This window comes from Cololabis saira, chromosome 12 (genome assembly GCF_033807715.1).
Source record: "Cololabis saira isolate AMF1-May2022 chromosome 12, fColSai1.1, whole genome shotgun sequence".
Classification (NCBI taxonomy): domain Eukaryota; kingdom Metazoa; phylum Chordata; class Actinopteri; order Beloniformes; family Belonidae; genus Cololabis; species Cololabis saira.
The window spans coordinates 39,762,025-39,778,459 of NC_084598.1; the positions used below are offsets into that span (position 1 = coordinate 39,762,025).

A 16,435-nucleotide genomic window follows, 5' to 3' on the forward strand; every position below is an offset into this window, starting at 1 on the left:
AAAATAAAATCAGGGGGGATGGTGGATTTTATCATATGGGGAGAGATAATTTGTGCTGATTACAAATAATATAATATATTACAAATAATAGCACTGACCAAAACACCTGCAGGAATACTGCAGGAATGACATAGCAGCAGTTAAATGCAGCCTTCTGTAAGCTTTAAATATCCACTGGGCTTACATCAAATACATCAAAACACAACAATAAAAAACACTTTTCTGAACTTATTAATATGACTCTGTCCTTCACAGGATAAGTAAAATGGATCACTGCAAAAACTCAAAATCTTAACAAGAATAATTGTCTTATTTCTAGTTAAAATGTCTAATTTTAGTAAAAAAATCTCATTACACTTAAAACAAGACTCATCACTGGAAAAAACACAATTTTCACCTGTTTCAAGTAGATTTTCACTTGAAATAAGTAGAAAAATCTGCTAGTGGAACAAGATTTTTTTGCTTGTAATAAGATAAATCTTGTCCCACTGGCAGATTTTCTTATTTCAAGTGAAAATCTACTTGAAACAGGTGAAAATGATCAAATAAGTTATTTTTCTGGTGATGACTCTAAATGTTGAAATAGCAGTAAAACCACATTCATTGATGAAATGACATAAGGGATGGAAAGGGGGGATGGCAGTTTTACAGGGGGTAAGGCTGAAGGTGCCACCGTGGTCAAATGTTCACTTTGTTCAGGAACTTAGTTGAAAATAACTTAGTTAATGGTTTTATCGATCACACCTGGACTTCCTGGGCTTGGTAAAGCCAGAACGAGCACTGGTTAAACAGTCTTTGGAGTGGTTGTACAAGTGTCGGCACGGCAAAGATGAGTGTTGCTTTGATCACAGTTGAGAGTGGCTGAAGATTTACTGGAGGCAAGACACATTATACTCCATCTTCTATTAAATGTCAACCCCATCATGGTTAAGTGAAGCCAATAAAAAAAAAAGAAATACAGGAAAAAAAGTAAATGGCGGGGGCACTTTGGGACTCAAATTTAAAACCGGCCGTCTTGAGCGGGGAACTGCTGACGCCTGCACTGCTGTGGATGAAAAGAAACACGGCTTTGCATCTGCAGACGCATTAAAAAGGTTGACTGTGATAATGTTGGGGATATTATATGAAGAAGTGAATTCTTTAGCTCACCAACAGCCATCCAGACTTTGCACAGTGTGCAGACCCGTCTTTACATTTAAATATAGGGACATTTCTGACGCCTCTGCTTCCTTTGACCAAAGTAAATGCCTTTTCAAGTCATGCCAGCTGAAGCCCAGTGATGAACGCTGTGTTAAATAACCACACGTTTAACAGCAGCCTCTATGTGCAAGCTCAATGAAGATGGATCGTTTGGGGAATATAAATCTACATGGAAGTGGACTTTCAGGCATGATGAGGAGCTTGAGAGGCACAACATCCTCAGTGAGGTAACGGAGAACCTGTGAGACAGCTACAGACTTGCAGACGTCACTGAAACTGGCAAACTCCTCTGTAATCGAACGAGCGAACACCGTAGAGCCACTGCTGTCCAAAAAACCATCCTACGGATTTAAAGTTTGGCCGAGAGGACTTGAACTGTTGAAGAGGAATAGTCGGCAACCATGTACGGTGCAAAAGAGGGCACAGGTTAGTAAGACCAGGGAGGCCTGGGGGAGGGAGCTTCATGATTCACTGCCATCATCAGGGGGGAAATATTATTTCCCAAGTTTACTGACATAATCTACATAATGAAGATTAGTGGAAGTGATGGAATGACCCCAATCTTAGACGTAAACCCACCACAGAGTTCAGAAAGAGGAAACCCATGCTTTTGGAGCCGAACGCTTAGAGGTGGATCAAACTTTTACATGTCTGTTTCAGGACCTACTCAACGGCTTTACTGCCGAAGAAAGTCCAAGGGATCACTTATTTTTGTTTATATTTAGTAAGTGTGCTCAATGAAAATTAAGGAATCAGCTTAAGTCTACTGTGTTTGTCTTTTATTGTGACTTAGATGGACATCACAGTTTAACAAATGTAATACCGTAAAACACCACATAAAGATCCGGGTGTTTATTTGCTTAAACGGCTCAAATCAATAGGTGTTTTTTAGGGACCTGCGTTTATTTGGGGCGGGCGTTTATTAATTGTGTGTCACATCATCCAAAAATGTGTCGATGAACGATGCTCTGACTGCAAACCGGCTGCAACGAGTGGTGGAAAAATTTAACTTTGGGCAGCGACTCTGGTACAACTCTTTTCCCATTACTTGTATCATCTTCTGCAACAAAGGGTGGTGTTTGGTATCCAAGCTACGACTTTAGCCTCTACCTTTTTTTTTCCTTTTGCTGTCCACACCGAATTCTCTGGCCGCTGTTCCTCCACAATTTCTCTCTGCATATCGAACTACATTTAACTCAAATTGAACATCATATTTTTTGTAAGAAGCCGTGTTGCTGTCCGTGGTGCTGAATTCCTTTCTCTTTGATACACAAGCTGCTCAACTTAATTAGACGTCATCAGTGACGTCCCTCTAAAATTAAATACAGGACTGTCTCAGAAAATTAGAATATTGTGATTTTCTGTAATGCAATTACAAAAACAAAAATGTCATACATTCTGGATTCATTACAAATCAACTGAAATATTGCAAGCCTTTTATTATTTTAATATTGCTGATCATGGTTTACAGTTTAAGAAAACTCAAATATCCTATCTCAAAAAATTTGAATATTCTGGGAATCTTAATCTTAAACTGTAAACCATAATCAGCAATATTAAAATAATAAAAGGCTTGCAATATTTCAGTTGATTTGTAATGAATCCAGAATGTATGACATTTTTGTTTTTTTTTGAATTACAGAAAATAAAGAACTTTATCACAATATTCTAATTTTCTGAGACAGTCCAGTAAATAGTCACACATTTCAATTCGTTCAAGGTTATTTGTTTGTGTTGATGTAGAATATTTTTTTGACCACCAGAAAAACCACGTTTGACCCGGCCTTTATTTGGGATGGGCTTTTAATAATAAAAATATTTTGCTACACCCGGGGAAAAATTGGGACTCGGCCATTATGAAGTTTTACGGTAAACCTTTTACCACCAATTGGTTCATATGCAGTGTGAACTTTCAACAAATCCTGCGAACAGCAAACCCCCGTCCTTGCCACCTACCCAGAAAGTTTACACCCATAAAAAGTGATTGCGTCACCTTTCATGTAATTAGTTTCAAGGATCGCTGGGACGTGTGAGGGCGACCCTTCATAACTCAGAGTTGTCGCCGCGGCAGACGCAGATCCGTGATCTCACCGTGACTTTGTGCTGTCCGGTGAGGTTGGGCCACTCACACAGCAGCTGGCTCTCCGACAGCGTGAGCACGCAGGGAGTCTCTCCGATCAGGACCGTGTAGTTCAGCCGGTTGTTCCCTGGAGCCGCCGGAATCAGGTTACGGCCCTGAAAACACAGACACAGTGAGAGTTTCACAGGGGGATCTGCAGGAGCTTCACATATTTATGGTGATTAAGTCTAAGCATTGAAGGAAAGTGAGACACATCACCGAAAGCCTTTCTTATTAAACGACTTGAACATCTCATTTCTCATACGGCTGCCGATTGGCGGCGGTGACTAATATTGACAGTGATTATGTGGCGCTCCCCAGCAATAACTCCAACAACTTTCTGATGGATAGCATTCCCTTTATTGATTAATTAACAAATTAATTAATTTCCCTTTGGGGGTAAATAAAGCGTTTTTGAATTTCAATTAAACTGAAGTGAATTAATCTGTTTACTCACTCTACTGGATTAAGTTCACATATTTTAAAGTTTCCCCCCAAAAAACACACGTTAGATTTCTGCAGCTTCGTTAACATCGTTCCTGCCCACCCTGCCCCGATTGCTCAGCTGGTTATTGGAATCGGTTTACTTTTGGTTCACGGTCTCGCTAGCATCAGCAGTTTGCATCGTCACCATGTACGTGCGTGGAGAAGCATCACCGCGCTGAACACGCTCAATGCTACAAAGCTAACGTAGGTTATGGAGGATAAAAATGAAGCTAATTAAAGCCCACAGCCTGCAACCTCTGCCGCCTTTCATCGTTTATTAAGTTGAAACTCTCCCTACGAGCGTTTTCATGTGAAATATCAGCTTCAGCTTCATTTGATTGTTTTTAGAAGGCGTTGTTTAGCTTCTGAACTCATTCCTACTGGCCGTCTTGATCGTAACTTTAGAGCACCACAGCACAGACAACGTTCAAACTAACTAACTAACTAACTGAGAAGTTCAAGAGAAGAAGAAGAAATGGAAATAATAAGAGCAAAAGAACATGCTAGAGTGAATTCTGGACAGTTTCCAAGTCTGAAGATGGCACCTCCTCATCTTAGCAACTTTTACATTTCTGTTCCACATATTCTACACTTATGGTTAAAAGTCTGGACCTGGTTGCATCTGCATGAAGGAGGGAAGAGAAAGACAAAGCAGGACTTCAAACTGAGGTGCCCCTGGCAGATTTGAAACCTGTAAAACACTTAAAGTCACGGAAAAACGCAGAAATCATTGCGTCCTGTAGTTGAGAGGAACTTCTCTGCAGGCATCAGTTGCTGCAAACCTCGATATTGTGGTTTCCGAGGACAATATTTTCACGCTGTGGGCTTTTCTGACACAATTTTGACATAAATATCAAAGAAGCTAAAAAAAAAAGAGTGAGGGAAATGTTGAAAAAACGGAAAGGTGCACGTAAAAGCATCAGAGAGGCCCGAAGCCCCACGTGGACCTTGACTGTTGACGATAATAAATGCTGCGTTTCCATGCATCAATAACCCTTTTAAAACCGGAATATTGGCAATAACCCGAATTTGCACGGCCATGTAAACACCAATAACCCCTTTGAATAACCCGAATTTGCTCATATTCAGGTTTTTAAAAACCCAAATATGACTCCTGGATTACTCCTCCTACTCCTAAAACCCAAATATTGGGTCATATAAACGCCTAAGGGAATATCGCCATCAAACGGAACATGAATTTGTTTTCTGCACATGCTCTGTTCGCAAGGAATCCTGGTCTTTTGAGTCCAGGAAGTTCTTATAAACACGGAGAAACACAAGACCAGGAGGAGACTAATCACTTCATTTTTTTTTTTTAATTTTTTTTTAAATTTTTTTTTTATCCCCGATTTTTTACCCATTTTCCTCACCCAGTGCTCATATCTAGACAGTCCTGGACATTGCTCCCCTCTGCCAACCCAAGGAGGGCCCTACACTGGGCTCAGGTCTCCTTCTTATCCTGAGGAGTGATGGACCGCTTCTTTTCAGGGAGACTAATCACTTCATAAATGTAATGAAGGATAAACATTTCTGCATTTGTAGACGGTAGAAAGTACCGGGATAGCGAGATTTACAAGAAGGTGAGCGAAAAGTTGCGCGAAGCAGCATTTGTTTTGAATTTGGATACAGGAAGAAGAAGCGGAAATGACAGGAATTACGTCATCACGTTCTCCGCGCGTCGCTGGTTTGATCCAGATATCCCAAATGATTAATTACCACATATACAGGGATAACCCTGTTTGCTCACGCATGTAAACGGAATATTCCAAATTTTTCAGTAACCGGAATATTGACTGCATGTAAACGTAGTGACTGTCCTTGGGCGGAGCACTGAAACCCCCCCGACCAGGAGGGCGTTACAGGTCAGTGGTCTTTTAATAACGCCGCTCCCAGACCCGGCTAAACGGAGTGTTTCGTCAGGATGCCAAAGGGAAGAGCCAAGAGAAGTTCCTTGGCGATGGGAAGGAGGGAAGCGTGCCACGTGGAAAAACGAGCAACAAGAACCGTGTCAGACAAAAGAGGAAACGGCAGGAAAAGAGGGGAATACAATGCTCAGAGTGGAGAGGAAAAGGGAAGGAAGATAAAAATCAGAGTTGGACGTAGACGGAGTGAGAGAAGGAAGCTGCCACGTCTCCCGCCGGCCGAGCAGCGGGACGCAGAGACAGACGGCGTCCTCCAATCACGTCGTCTCTGCAGGCCCCGCTCTGCAGCCCCGTAAACACGCATCCCATCTCACTACCCACTCACGCAGACACACACGCAGACACACACGCAGCCGCCGCCACGAGCGAGCAGCGTCACGCCGGGAATCGCTCTGGAAAACACACACGCAGACGCGCGGGGAAGCGCTCGCTAACCCCGGGATCAGATGGATGTTTTCTTTACTTCTCCGTTAAAACAAACCAGACACTACAGATGAGAAATTAATTGCACGGCGCACACTCCTCTCATCCACCCCTCCCTCCCTTCCCGCGCTCCGGCATCCTCGCATCATCTCGGCGGCGCTTCCACCAGGCTGAAGCAGCTCCACCAACAAGCCGAGCGGGATATTTGGTAATTACCGCCAGGCTCTCTGCTAATAAATTATCTTTGGAGAAATAAATGACAACAGTTACGCTGCTTTCAATGCCGTCACGGACATAAGCGGCGCGGCACGCGCCCTGATGACATGAGAGATAGCCGAGGCCCCGTCGGCCGCCTGAGCGGCCGGCGCTCGGGTCCATGCAAATCTAACAAATGAATGTGACACTGATCTAAAAGAAATGGATTTTAAATTGACTATTTATTGTGTTAAGTGTCGTTTTAAAGGCTGCTTGCACTTTATAGCCCCGCGTCCCGCCAGCGGTGGCGTGATGGATACGTGCACTTGAGGAATTTTGTTTTGGACCGTCTTTAGTTATTTGGAGACACTAATCCTCTGCTGCTTTCAATTAATATTGCTGCAGTGGTCTCGTGCCCGTGCGCCGGTGCGCGTGCTCGTATATATAAATTTCAGGCGAACCCCGTTGAGATAATACAATGACACCAACACCCAACTCAGAAATTGGCAATTAATTTCCCCCACTAATGTCCAATCACTTCTGATGAAAATGAAAACCAATAAAAAGCGAATCTCTCGGACAGCAGGCCCGCGCGCCTCCAACGCCGCCCTTCAAGCACCAGAAATTAATTACGCAAATTGAGAGGGACTGTTATTTATGAGAACTGGAGGGGCTGCGGAGGATGGCCGCTGAAGGGCGGGGAGGCCTTGGAAGGTGCGGACGCCAGCGCTCAGCTCTCAGCCTCCCGCCGGCGGCTGCTCGCCTCTCTCTCTCCCGCGTGAGAGAAGGGTTGGAGCGTGGCTGCTCTCCCTCCTCCACTACAGTTACAGTTCAGGTAGAGCATCGTTTTGACACAGTTACACAGACATACACACCTGCTCACTCACCTACACACTCACTCTGCAGTTTTGGGGGACAGATAATCGCAGTAGCCTAGTTTTTATTCAGTCTCAGGGATGGTTCCTGTTTGTGTTTCTGCCTGTTCTCGTGTCTCTTACTTTTTTCTCTTACAGATCTCAAAGACTTGTTTCCTCAGTGGTATTTTCTGGACTATAAGCCGCACCTGAATATAAGCCGCATTCGCTCTATTTAAAAAAAAATAATAAAAAAAAGATATACAAGCCGCACCCACTCTATTTAAAAAAAATAATATATATATATATAATATGCAAGCCGCATATATTTACGTTGTTAGATTAGATTTTTACTACATGTACAGAACGATTTTGAACTGTAAATGATGTACATGTTTATACCTAAATAAATCCTTTCACGGCAGCAACTTTGCTGATTAAAACGGGACAGAACCAAGAGAAAATAACCGGTATTTATTTATCTATCTGTTTGAAATCTGCTTCTACCTACTTCTATCTGCTAAAGAAGAAGTAGCGTATTCTTCTTTGCATTTATTTTGTCTTAGTTTTGATTCTAATTCCGGTTAGAGCGCCCCGAGCGGTGGAAGAAAAATCCACAGAATAGCCGCACATTTGTATAAGCTGCATGGTTGAAAACCTATGAAAAAAGTAGCGGCTTATAGTCCAGAAAATACGGTATACACACACTTATATCACGGTCTGTGTGAATACTCGATTCTGATTGGCAGGTGTACATTAAAAGTGATAATCTACACCTAGAGTTAATATCATTGCGCTGCATCAACTGCCAGGTGGTAACCATGGCAACGGAGATTCAGAGAAGAAGAGCCGGCTACCGCAGGACGGCGACATGAGTGATTTTGTAATTTCTTTTAATTTATTTGGTGAATTTAACAATTTTGATGACTGGGATGCAGAAGAGGAGAGAAAAGAGAATAGCCCAGCCGAGCTGAGCGGAATAGAATATCCCCCGTTGCTAAGTCGTATCTCAGGTCCGTCCTAGATACTAGAGAAACTAACACTGACTAAGTTTACATGCAGTCAAAATTTGGGTTATTGCTAATATTCCGGTTACTGAAACATTCAGAATATTCCTTTTCCATGCGTGAGCAAACAGGGTTTTCCCTGTATACATGGTGATTAATCATTTGGGATATCTGGATCAAACCAACGACGCACGGAGAACATCATGACGCAATTCCCGTAATTTCTGCTTCTTCTTCCTGTATCCAAATTCAAAACAAATGCTGCTTCGCGCAACTTTTCCTCACCTTCTTGTAAATCTCACTATCCCGGTACTTTCTACCGTCTACAAATGCCAAAATGTTCATATCCTTCATTACATTTATGAAGTGATTAGTCTCCTCCTGGTCTTGGTTTCTCCGTGTTTAGAAGTACGTCCTGGACTCAAAAGACCAGGATTCCTTGTGAACAGAGCATGCACAGAAAACAAATTCATGTTCCTTTTGATGGGGATATTGCGTTTGGCGTTTACATGACCAAATATTCGGGTTTTAAAAGCAGTAACCCAGGGGTCATATTCGGGTTTTTAAAAACCGGAATATGAGCAAATTCGGGTTATTCAAAGGGGTTATTGGTGTTTACATGGCTGTGCAAAACCGGGTTATTGCTAATATTCCGGTTTTAAAAGGGTTATTGACTGCATGTAAATGCAGTCACTGTGTCCATTGCATAAGGACCTTATGGGACGGTAGTAATTGTTCCAGGTATTAGTCAGACCCTCAGGTGTTACCAAAGAAACTGAGTTATGGCTTGTTAAAAAAAACTTAGTAACTTACCAGGTTGCAACGGCTGCAGACGAAAGATTAAATAATCCGCTCAACTGCGGCTTGTTATAAAACTAATGATTTCAACTGAAAACACATTAAAGCATGAATAACTGATTTAATATTTATGTTTTTTGGTAAGTGACCGTGGTATAAGCTGCGTGGCGTGTTAATGGACACCTCGTCGGGCATTATCCCTTACATATATATTAATAAAATATATATGACATATTAAAATATATACGATATATATAATATATTAAAATGCGTATATATGCCTTAGGTTTTTACCAACTTGGTATTAACCATTAATATATATGCAGACAAAAAAGAGAAGGGTTGGAGCGTCGGTGTGCGCCACAAACAGGTTGAATATGTTTCGAGTAATTAAACCTTGAAAGAACTTCTAACAAGCGCCAATAAGAACGTGGTGTTCTCTCCGCGCGGCCTTCAGGAAGATTACACAAAGTGTGTTTTGTTATTAATAAAACATGCTGAAAATCTGAATTTCTATGATCGTGAAATCCACTTTGTTTCTTGACATAAGAAAGAGGGAGACTTGTTGAGCTTGATGTGGGCGTCTGCAGGCCGTCTCCCGGCTGCTTAATCCACCGACAGGCAGCAGGGATCTGCATTTGAATCTCTTCATCTTCTCAGCTACTTTCCAGAGCATTTTCCTGACAAGTGAAAGTGTTCACAAAGCTTTCCACAAGCCAAGATAAGCACCAGCCGTATTCTGTCCACAAGACAGAAACCTGAGATGGCGGGGCTGATAGGGAGCAGCCCAGAGGTGTCAAGTAACAAAGTACAAATACTTTGTTACCTTACTTAAGTAGAAATTTTGGTTATCTATACTTCACTGGAGTAATTATTATATTATAAGACGACTTTTTACTTTTACTCCTTACATTTTCACGCAATTATCTGTACTTTTTACTCCTTACATTTTAAAAACAGCCTCGTTACTCTATTTCATTTCGGCCTTTAAAAAAAACTATCCAGTTAAATTGCTCCATCCGGATAGAGTGAATTTGGTTGTGGTTGTTTCAGATGTTCTTGTCCAGTTTTGTTCTTACATCCGTTCCCTCAGATTCCTGCAACTAAACTTGGATGTACATTCCAATAAAGGTTAGGATAAATGATAACATGCCTCTGAAGTTTGACTTTTTGCACCATTACAATACTTATAGACAACTAGTCATCATATCTCCTGCTCTCTGAAACACATGTTAATGCTCAATAGTACACATATATGCTTCTTTAATATATTTACATTATACTAAGATGCATTTATTTTCAATGGCTTTTGTCCTTAATGGCTTTTTTCCCCCTTACATTACTTTTACTTTTATACTTTAAGTAGTTTTGAAACCAGTACTTTTACTTGAGTAAAAAACTTGAGTTGATACTTCAACTTCTACAGCAGTGGTTCCCAACCTTTTTTCCTTGTTTCCCTCCCTACTTGTGTCTAAGACCAGCCAGGCCCCCCAACCCGTACGTACTAGCACCAAAATAGTCTTTAATTGAAAAAATGAACATTAATTATGTTTTTTTGATACATTTCTCTTTGGTTTACTCTGTATACATATGACTTTGTTTTTCTCCAATGTCACCAATGTATAAAATACGCACAAAAGGACATAAAAGGACATAAAAATATTTCTGAAAAACCAACATTTTTTAACATTTTTCCTTTAACAACCTGTCGGAGTAGATTAAATGTTGAGTAATGATATAATAATAACGAATGAAATCATTTCCTGTGTTTGTCACCAGTGTATAAAAAACACAAAAAATAAACAAGACATTCATAAATTATTCCTAACAATGTCTTATGCATAATTTCAAAGCAGACAAAGTTTTGGGCGCCCCCAGAGATCTCTGGCGCCCCCCCAAGGGGGGGCCCGGACCCCAGGTTGGGAGACATTGATCTACAGGAGTATGAATGTAATGTAATGAATGTGAATACTTTCGACACCTCTGGAGCAGCCAGACGGAGACGGGGGGGGGTGAGTTCTGCTGCTCTCACCTTGAGGATGAGCGGTGACGTGGGCTTGAGCTCCAGCACGCCGGACGGGCTGAGCGGCTCGAACACGGGGTCGGGGTAGTAGCTGAAGCTCTCGTTGACGACCACCAGGGCGTTCACGTTGTCCATGTAGAAGCCGATCTCGTCGGGGCCTGTGCCGGTCTCGGAGAAGCCCAGGTCCGAGTCGGCCACCGAGGGAGCCAGGCACACCATGACCGAGTTGTTGTACACGGTGCAGTTCTGGGGGGGAAACGAGAGACTTTAAAGACTTTTAAAACACACAGCCCAGATCATCCTACCCCGCCTTTAACCCTTCACAGAAAACAATCTCATGTAAACCATACAAAGGGGTCAAATGTGGAAGGAAGGGGAGCATTTATTTACTTATGTATTTATCTATCTATCTATCTTGTGTTTTTTCAAGGGTCCAAGTGTCATTTCTTTTCTACTTCCGTTCTTTACTCTATTATTCTATTTATACCGGACTTCTATGACAACAAAGTTTGCCCTTGGGGATGAATAAAGTCAACTATCTATCCATCTATCTATCTATCTTTTTTTTTATTTATTTATTTCGTGCAGGGTAGTGCATAGTTTGACAATATTACAGTAGTACATTTGTACACTTCAATCTACACACCCATGACCGAAAAGGAGCAGGATGAAGACAAGTCTTATTTTACCTGCCCCTTATTCAATACCAAAACACAAAGAACAGTCAGTGTAACCAATATTTACAATAAAATATACATTTAAATAGAACCAACCACATATATCAATAGTACTGTTTAAGTCCCAGCCTATTCATGATCATATAACTTAAATATTTTATCTTTATACATTTTTTTGAACCAAAGTATCTATCTATCTATCTATCTATCTATCTATCTATCTATCTATCTATCTATCTATCTATCTATCTATCTATCTATCTATCTATCTATCTATCTATCTATCTATCTATCTATCTATCTATCTATCTATCTATCTATCTATCGTTCTCAGCAACAGGTTCTGAGATGGTATGAAGCCTGAAAAAAAAAAAGTTTTAAACAGAGAATGTAACAATGATCGGTCAGTATTTCCACCTTTACACGTGTTTGGAGGCGTGATGGGTAAAAACAACAGCTGCAACGTTCCCTTGATGGCAGAACACCCTCTGTCTCACAGTTTTGGTATTTAGTTCCTGTTTTATTTTCAATTCAATTCAATAAAATTTTATTTATATAGCGTTTAATACAACAGATGTTGTCTCTAGACGCTTTCCAGAGATCCAGAACATGAACATGAACATAAACATAAACATAAACCCCCGAGCAATTATTATATAAACAATGGCAGGTAAAAACTCCCATAGTGGGAGAAAAGCCTTAAGCCAAACAGTGGCTTAGATGCTCCACTAAAGCTGCTAACATGGTATTTTTCACCAGCTCAGGTCTCGGTATAAACGTCTCTCTACACTGAGGACAGCTGGGGGAAGAGGGTTTGAAACCTGTGTCTTTGTTTCTGTTACGTTTTGACTTCTCTTGTTCCCATCTGCCCTGATTGTCTGCACCTGTGTCTCGTCAAGCCTTCTGTGTGTATCTCGTCTCGTCTTTCCCTGCTGGTTCGTACCGTTTCCTTCCTCCATGTCTCAGGTCAGGTTTTTGTACTTTGTCGTGTTCATGTTCTGATTTCTTGCAATCCTGCTCAGCAGCGCTTTTGGTTTTGTTTAAAATGATAAATCACTGTTTTTTTAACTCCTGGTCTCCTGCATCTGAGTCCTACACCCTCCGCATCCGTGACGGTTCGGACCAGCCGGGAACAAGGGGAAGACAAGACAAGCTATACACAGAAGGCTTGAAGAGATACAGGTGCAAACGATCAGGGCAGATGGGAACAAAGACACAGGTTTCAAAATAAAAGAGGAACTAAACTGTCACTGAGAAGCACAGCCAACTTAAACCTTTTTTTTAGAGCTTAATCCATCTTCAACTGGTATATTAGGGCTGGAAGAGGGTTTGCATTAAATATATATACAGTATCTACTCTAAATAAAGTACTATATATGTGCAGTACCTCTTTATGTACATGCTGTGTGAGTACGTGTTACTGGTTTAAAATAAATGTTAAATGCTGGTGTAGCATTTCCCCTGAAGGATCAATAAAACACCAGCTCTGGTTCATGACATCTGAAAGTAAATACAAGCACGTGTTTTGCCTGAAATGGTTCTGATTTGGGGTTTTCCTCCAGACGGAGGAGAAACCGGCAGCGCCACCGACAGTAACCCACCCGGCTTCCATTTCTTATCAAATGGTTCTTTTCTGGTATAAAGAGCCTCCTTTTTGTGGGCCTGCAACGCTGTCAGACTTCTTGGAAATGTAAATTGGCTGCTAATTTATGGCCAGTTTTGTTAATAATGGGCGATGTGCGGCGTGTCTTTGCCTGCCGGGGAGCATTCGGATCATGGCTTTGGAGAATACATGAATACATGATGTCACGACCGCACGCCTGCACCCGTACGGGGCTGATGCTGCTCCAGCAGTCAGCCCAAGACTATTCCCTTTCCTGCCGTCGTCATCTTCTTCCAAAATGTTTTTTAAAAAATTCGGGGGAGAAGCTTTGCTATTGATTTGGTCGTGGTTCAGATGTCATCAATCTCGGGGCTTTACAAGAGCGGGGCGGCGCGAGAGAGCGATGAGTGCGGAGGGAGTGACCGCGCTGACAGATTAAAAGACTCTGCGAGTTAGTCGTCGTATCACCGGAGGGACGGCCGACCCCGAAGGCTGTCTGGGAGGTGAGAGAGGGAACTGGGATCGGGAGTAAACGAGTGTCAACATTAAAAAAAGCTGCAGGACGGCGCGTTAAGTGCACTCTGGTGTCGCCTTTGCTCTGACAAACTAACTTCAGCTATTAACAGCCGTCTCCGCGAGGATTCCAGCAGCATTATGTGCAAACTATCGATCTGCAGATTCTCTCCTTCATCCCCTGAAACGTCTCTGGCGCTCTCACTCTCACGCGCGGCGTCTCTTTTATGACACTCGGGTGGCAACGTGACATTTGAAAAGCCGTTTGGCCTCAGGTAGAGTTGGATTTCTGCAGCTGTCGGAGGGGGAGATGCGAGCAGAGAGAAGCTTGTGCAGGTGGAAGCATCGTCTAAGTGGACGTGATGCTTCTTGTGTGAGAGGATATTAATTATGAATCCTGCAGCAGCGGATGCTGCGAGTTCGGTAAAGTTGCTTTCGTCAACGAAAATTATGACTAAATATCGTCGTCAACGAACCTTTATCACCTGAGGAAAACGAGACGCAACGAAAATAATGGTCATGTGACGATAATGATAATTAAATATATAATACTATTTCGTCGACGAATAAAAACGAGGCTAAAATGTAGATTACAAAATGCAAGCTCTGCTAAAATGTGTCTTCATTTTCGTTGACCAAAACGAGACGAAATGTTCTAACAAAGATCCTCAATGTCCATGTTTTCAGTAGTTTCCTCCGGTTTAGTTCTGCTGCTGGTGGCGTTACATCCTCGGGGAATCGTGGCCCGCGGGGAATCAGATCCAGAAGATGCAGCTGCAGAGTTAGAGGCTGATGCCGTTAACGCAGAGCTCTAGGTTCATGTCAGTTAAAAACAAAGTTACATAGAGAAACGCAGGGATCTGCTCTGGGGCTGGAGATGAAGAAGAACCATCTTTGGATCCACTTTCCTACATAGACGTGGAAAAGAAAACCCAATGTGTCGTCGGAAAAGGAAAAGACGGGGAGAAATACGGAAAAATAAATATGTTGTAAACTCAGATTAGAGTCTTCTGTATCTGGAATGAATGTATTCTTGAGACTATAAGGTAACAATAATAGAATAATAAGATAACCTTGATTGAATTGTAAAATGGGTTTGGTTAAATACAATCTTTGACTAAAACTAGACTAAAATGTTCCTGGACAATTCTGACTAAAATAAGATGCTCAGACTTTTAGTCGACTGAAACTTGACACGACTAAAAGGAGAATGAACGTGACTAAAACTAATACAAACTCAAATGATAGCTGGACCCAAAGACTAGACTGAAACTAAAATTGAAACAGGCTGACAAAAACAGCACTAGTGCTCGGGTGTGTTTGCTAATACACATCTCTGCATATGGGATGTTCTGTTGGGACTCACGTGGAAAGACTCCGCCTGCCCGTACTTGGCTCTGATCTTCGGCTCTCGGATGGTGGCGAGGTTGGTGCCGCTCACCGTCAGCAGAGTCCCTCCGCTGCAGAGAGAGAGAAGGAAGCACAGGAGAGATCAGTTAAGGCAGTTAAAGCAGATCTACGGCCTGGACAACACACCTCACTTCCTCGCTGGTGACATTTTAACTCGTCCATCAGAAAGTACCGACCACAGAGCCTGTAAGAGCCTTCATGAAACTAACTGGAGGAACACTGAGCCAATAGAAACCAACGTAGAGCAACTTTATAATTTGCTCATCACAGCGCCCCCTACTGGTCCATCTCAGATCTGGGCCATGTTTTTGATCACGTCACGATAAATGTGCCTACGAAGTTTTAAATATGAGCCTCTGAAATCTGACGTTTTAAAGTTTTAAAGTTGGTTTGTAGACACTTGAACTTATTACAGATAAGTTGCTCAACTGGTTCATAAGTTATAAACTTATGCAAATTAAATAGTTCCCTGTCGATTTCACAAGAATAATGTCTTCACAGAGGATGTTTTCACGGCCGAGCGTCTTTAACGTTAAATCATTACATCACAGTTTTAGGCCAAAGAGCATCTTTACACACGTTTGATTGACTCGTAACTTTGTCCAATCAAAGGTCTTAAAACAGTTTTGCATCAGTCATCAACGGAAAGAGCATCCCATCATTTGTGGAAAGTGGTTGAACGGAGTCAGAGGAGTTTATTTCCCTGAAAATGAAGAAACTAATTCAAGGACTTGAAATCAACGATATCTCCAAGAAGTGCACACACACACACACACACGGTTCTGGGTCTGAACCCCTGATGGGAAAACGAGTCTGTGACATGTTTGAGACAAAACCCCAGGAAATTAAACAGCTCCGTATTCAGCCACGTCTTTTCACTTCTGTTCATAGCAACCGGTTGTTAGGGGGAGGAGTCAGACACTCACATCCACTCCATCCATCTCTTCCATGTTTCTAAACGGCTTTACGTCGGCTGCCGATGAGGTGAAGGAGGGTGGAGAGAGGGACGGGGAAGCTGGGGAATTCTGTCGGGCCTGTGATGTAACAGTAACCCATACATTTGAACAACACCGCTCATCGTGATGTTTTTTCAGATGTTAGCAGGCCCCCCGCCTGCAAAAGTGACAGCATTGAGCTCTGTCACAGTTCAGATATGCAAACTGTGAATAATTGATTGATTTTTGATTGAATTGTTTATTTCGAAC

The 16,435-nt window shown here is 42.1% G+C and overlaps 1 protein-coding gene across 3 annotated transcripts in view; it reads right to left on the reverse strand.

Annotated features, from left to right (window-relative positions):
- Nucleotides 1–16,435, reverse strand: part of plxna1a (plexin A1a) — a 444,018-nt gene that overhangs the window by 72,347 nt on the left and 355,236 nt on the right. For all 3 annotated transcript variants that reach the window (XM_061736805.1, XM_061736806.1, XM_061736804.1), the window contains exons 16-18: nt 15,187–15,280; nt 11,037–11,273; nt 3,292–3,435 (exon numbers count right to left, since the gene is read on the reverse strand). In XM_061736805.1, coding sequence (XP_061592789.1) covers nt 3,292–3,435; nt 11,037–11,273; nt 15,187–15,280 — 475 coding nt within the window. The remainder of the gene's footprint in view (nt 1–3,291; nt 3,436–11,036; nt 11,274–15,186; nt 15,281–16,435) is intronic.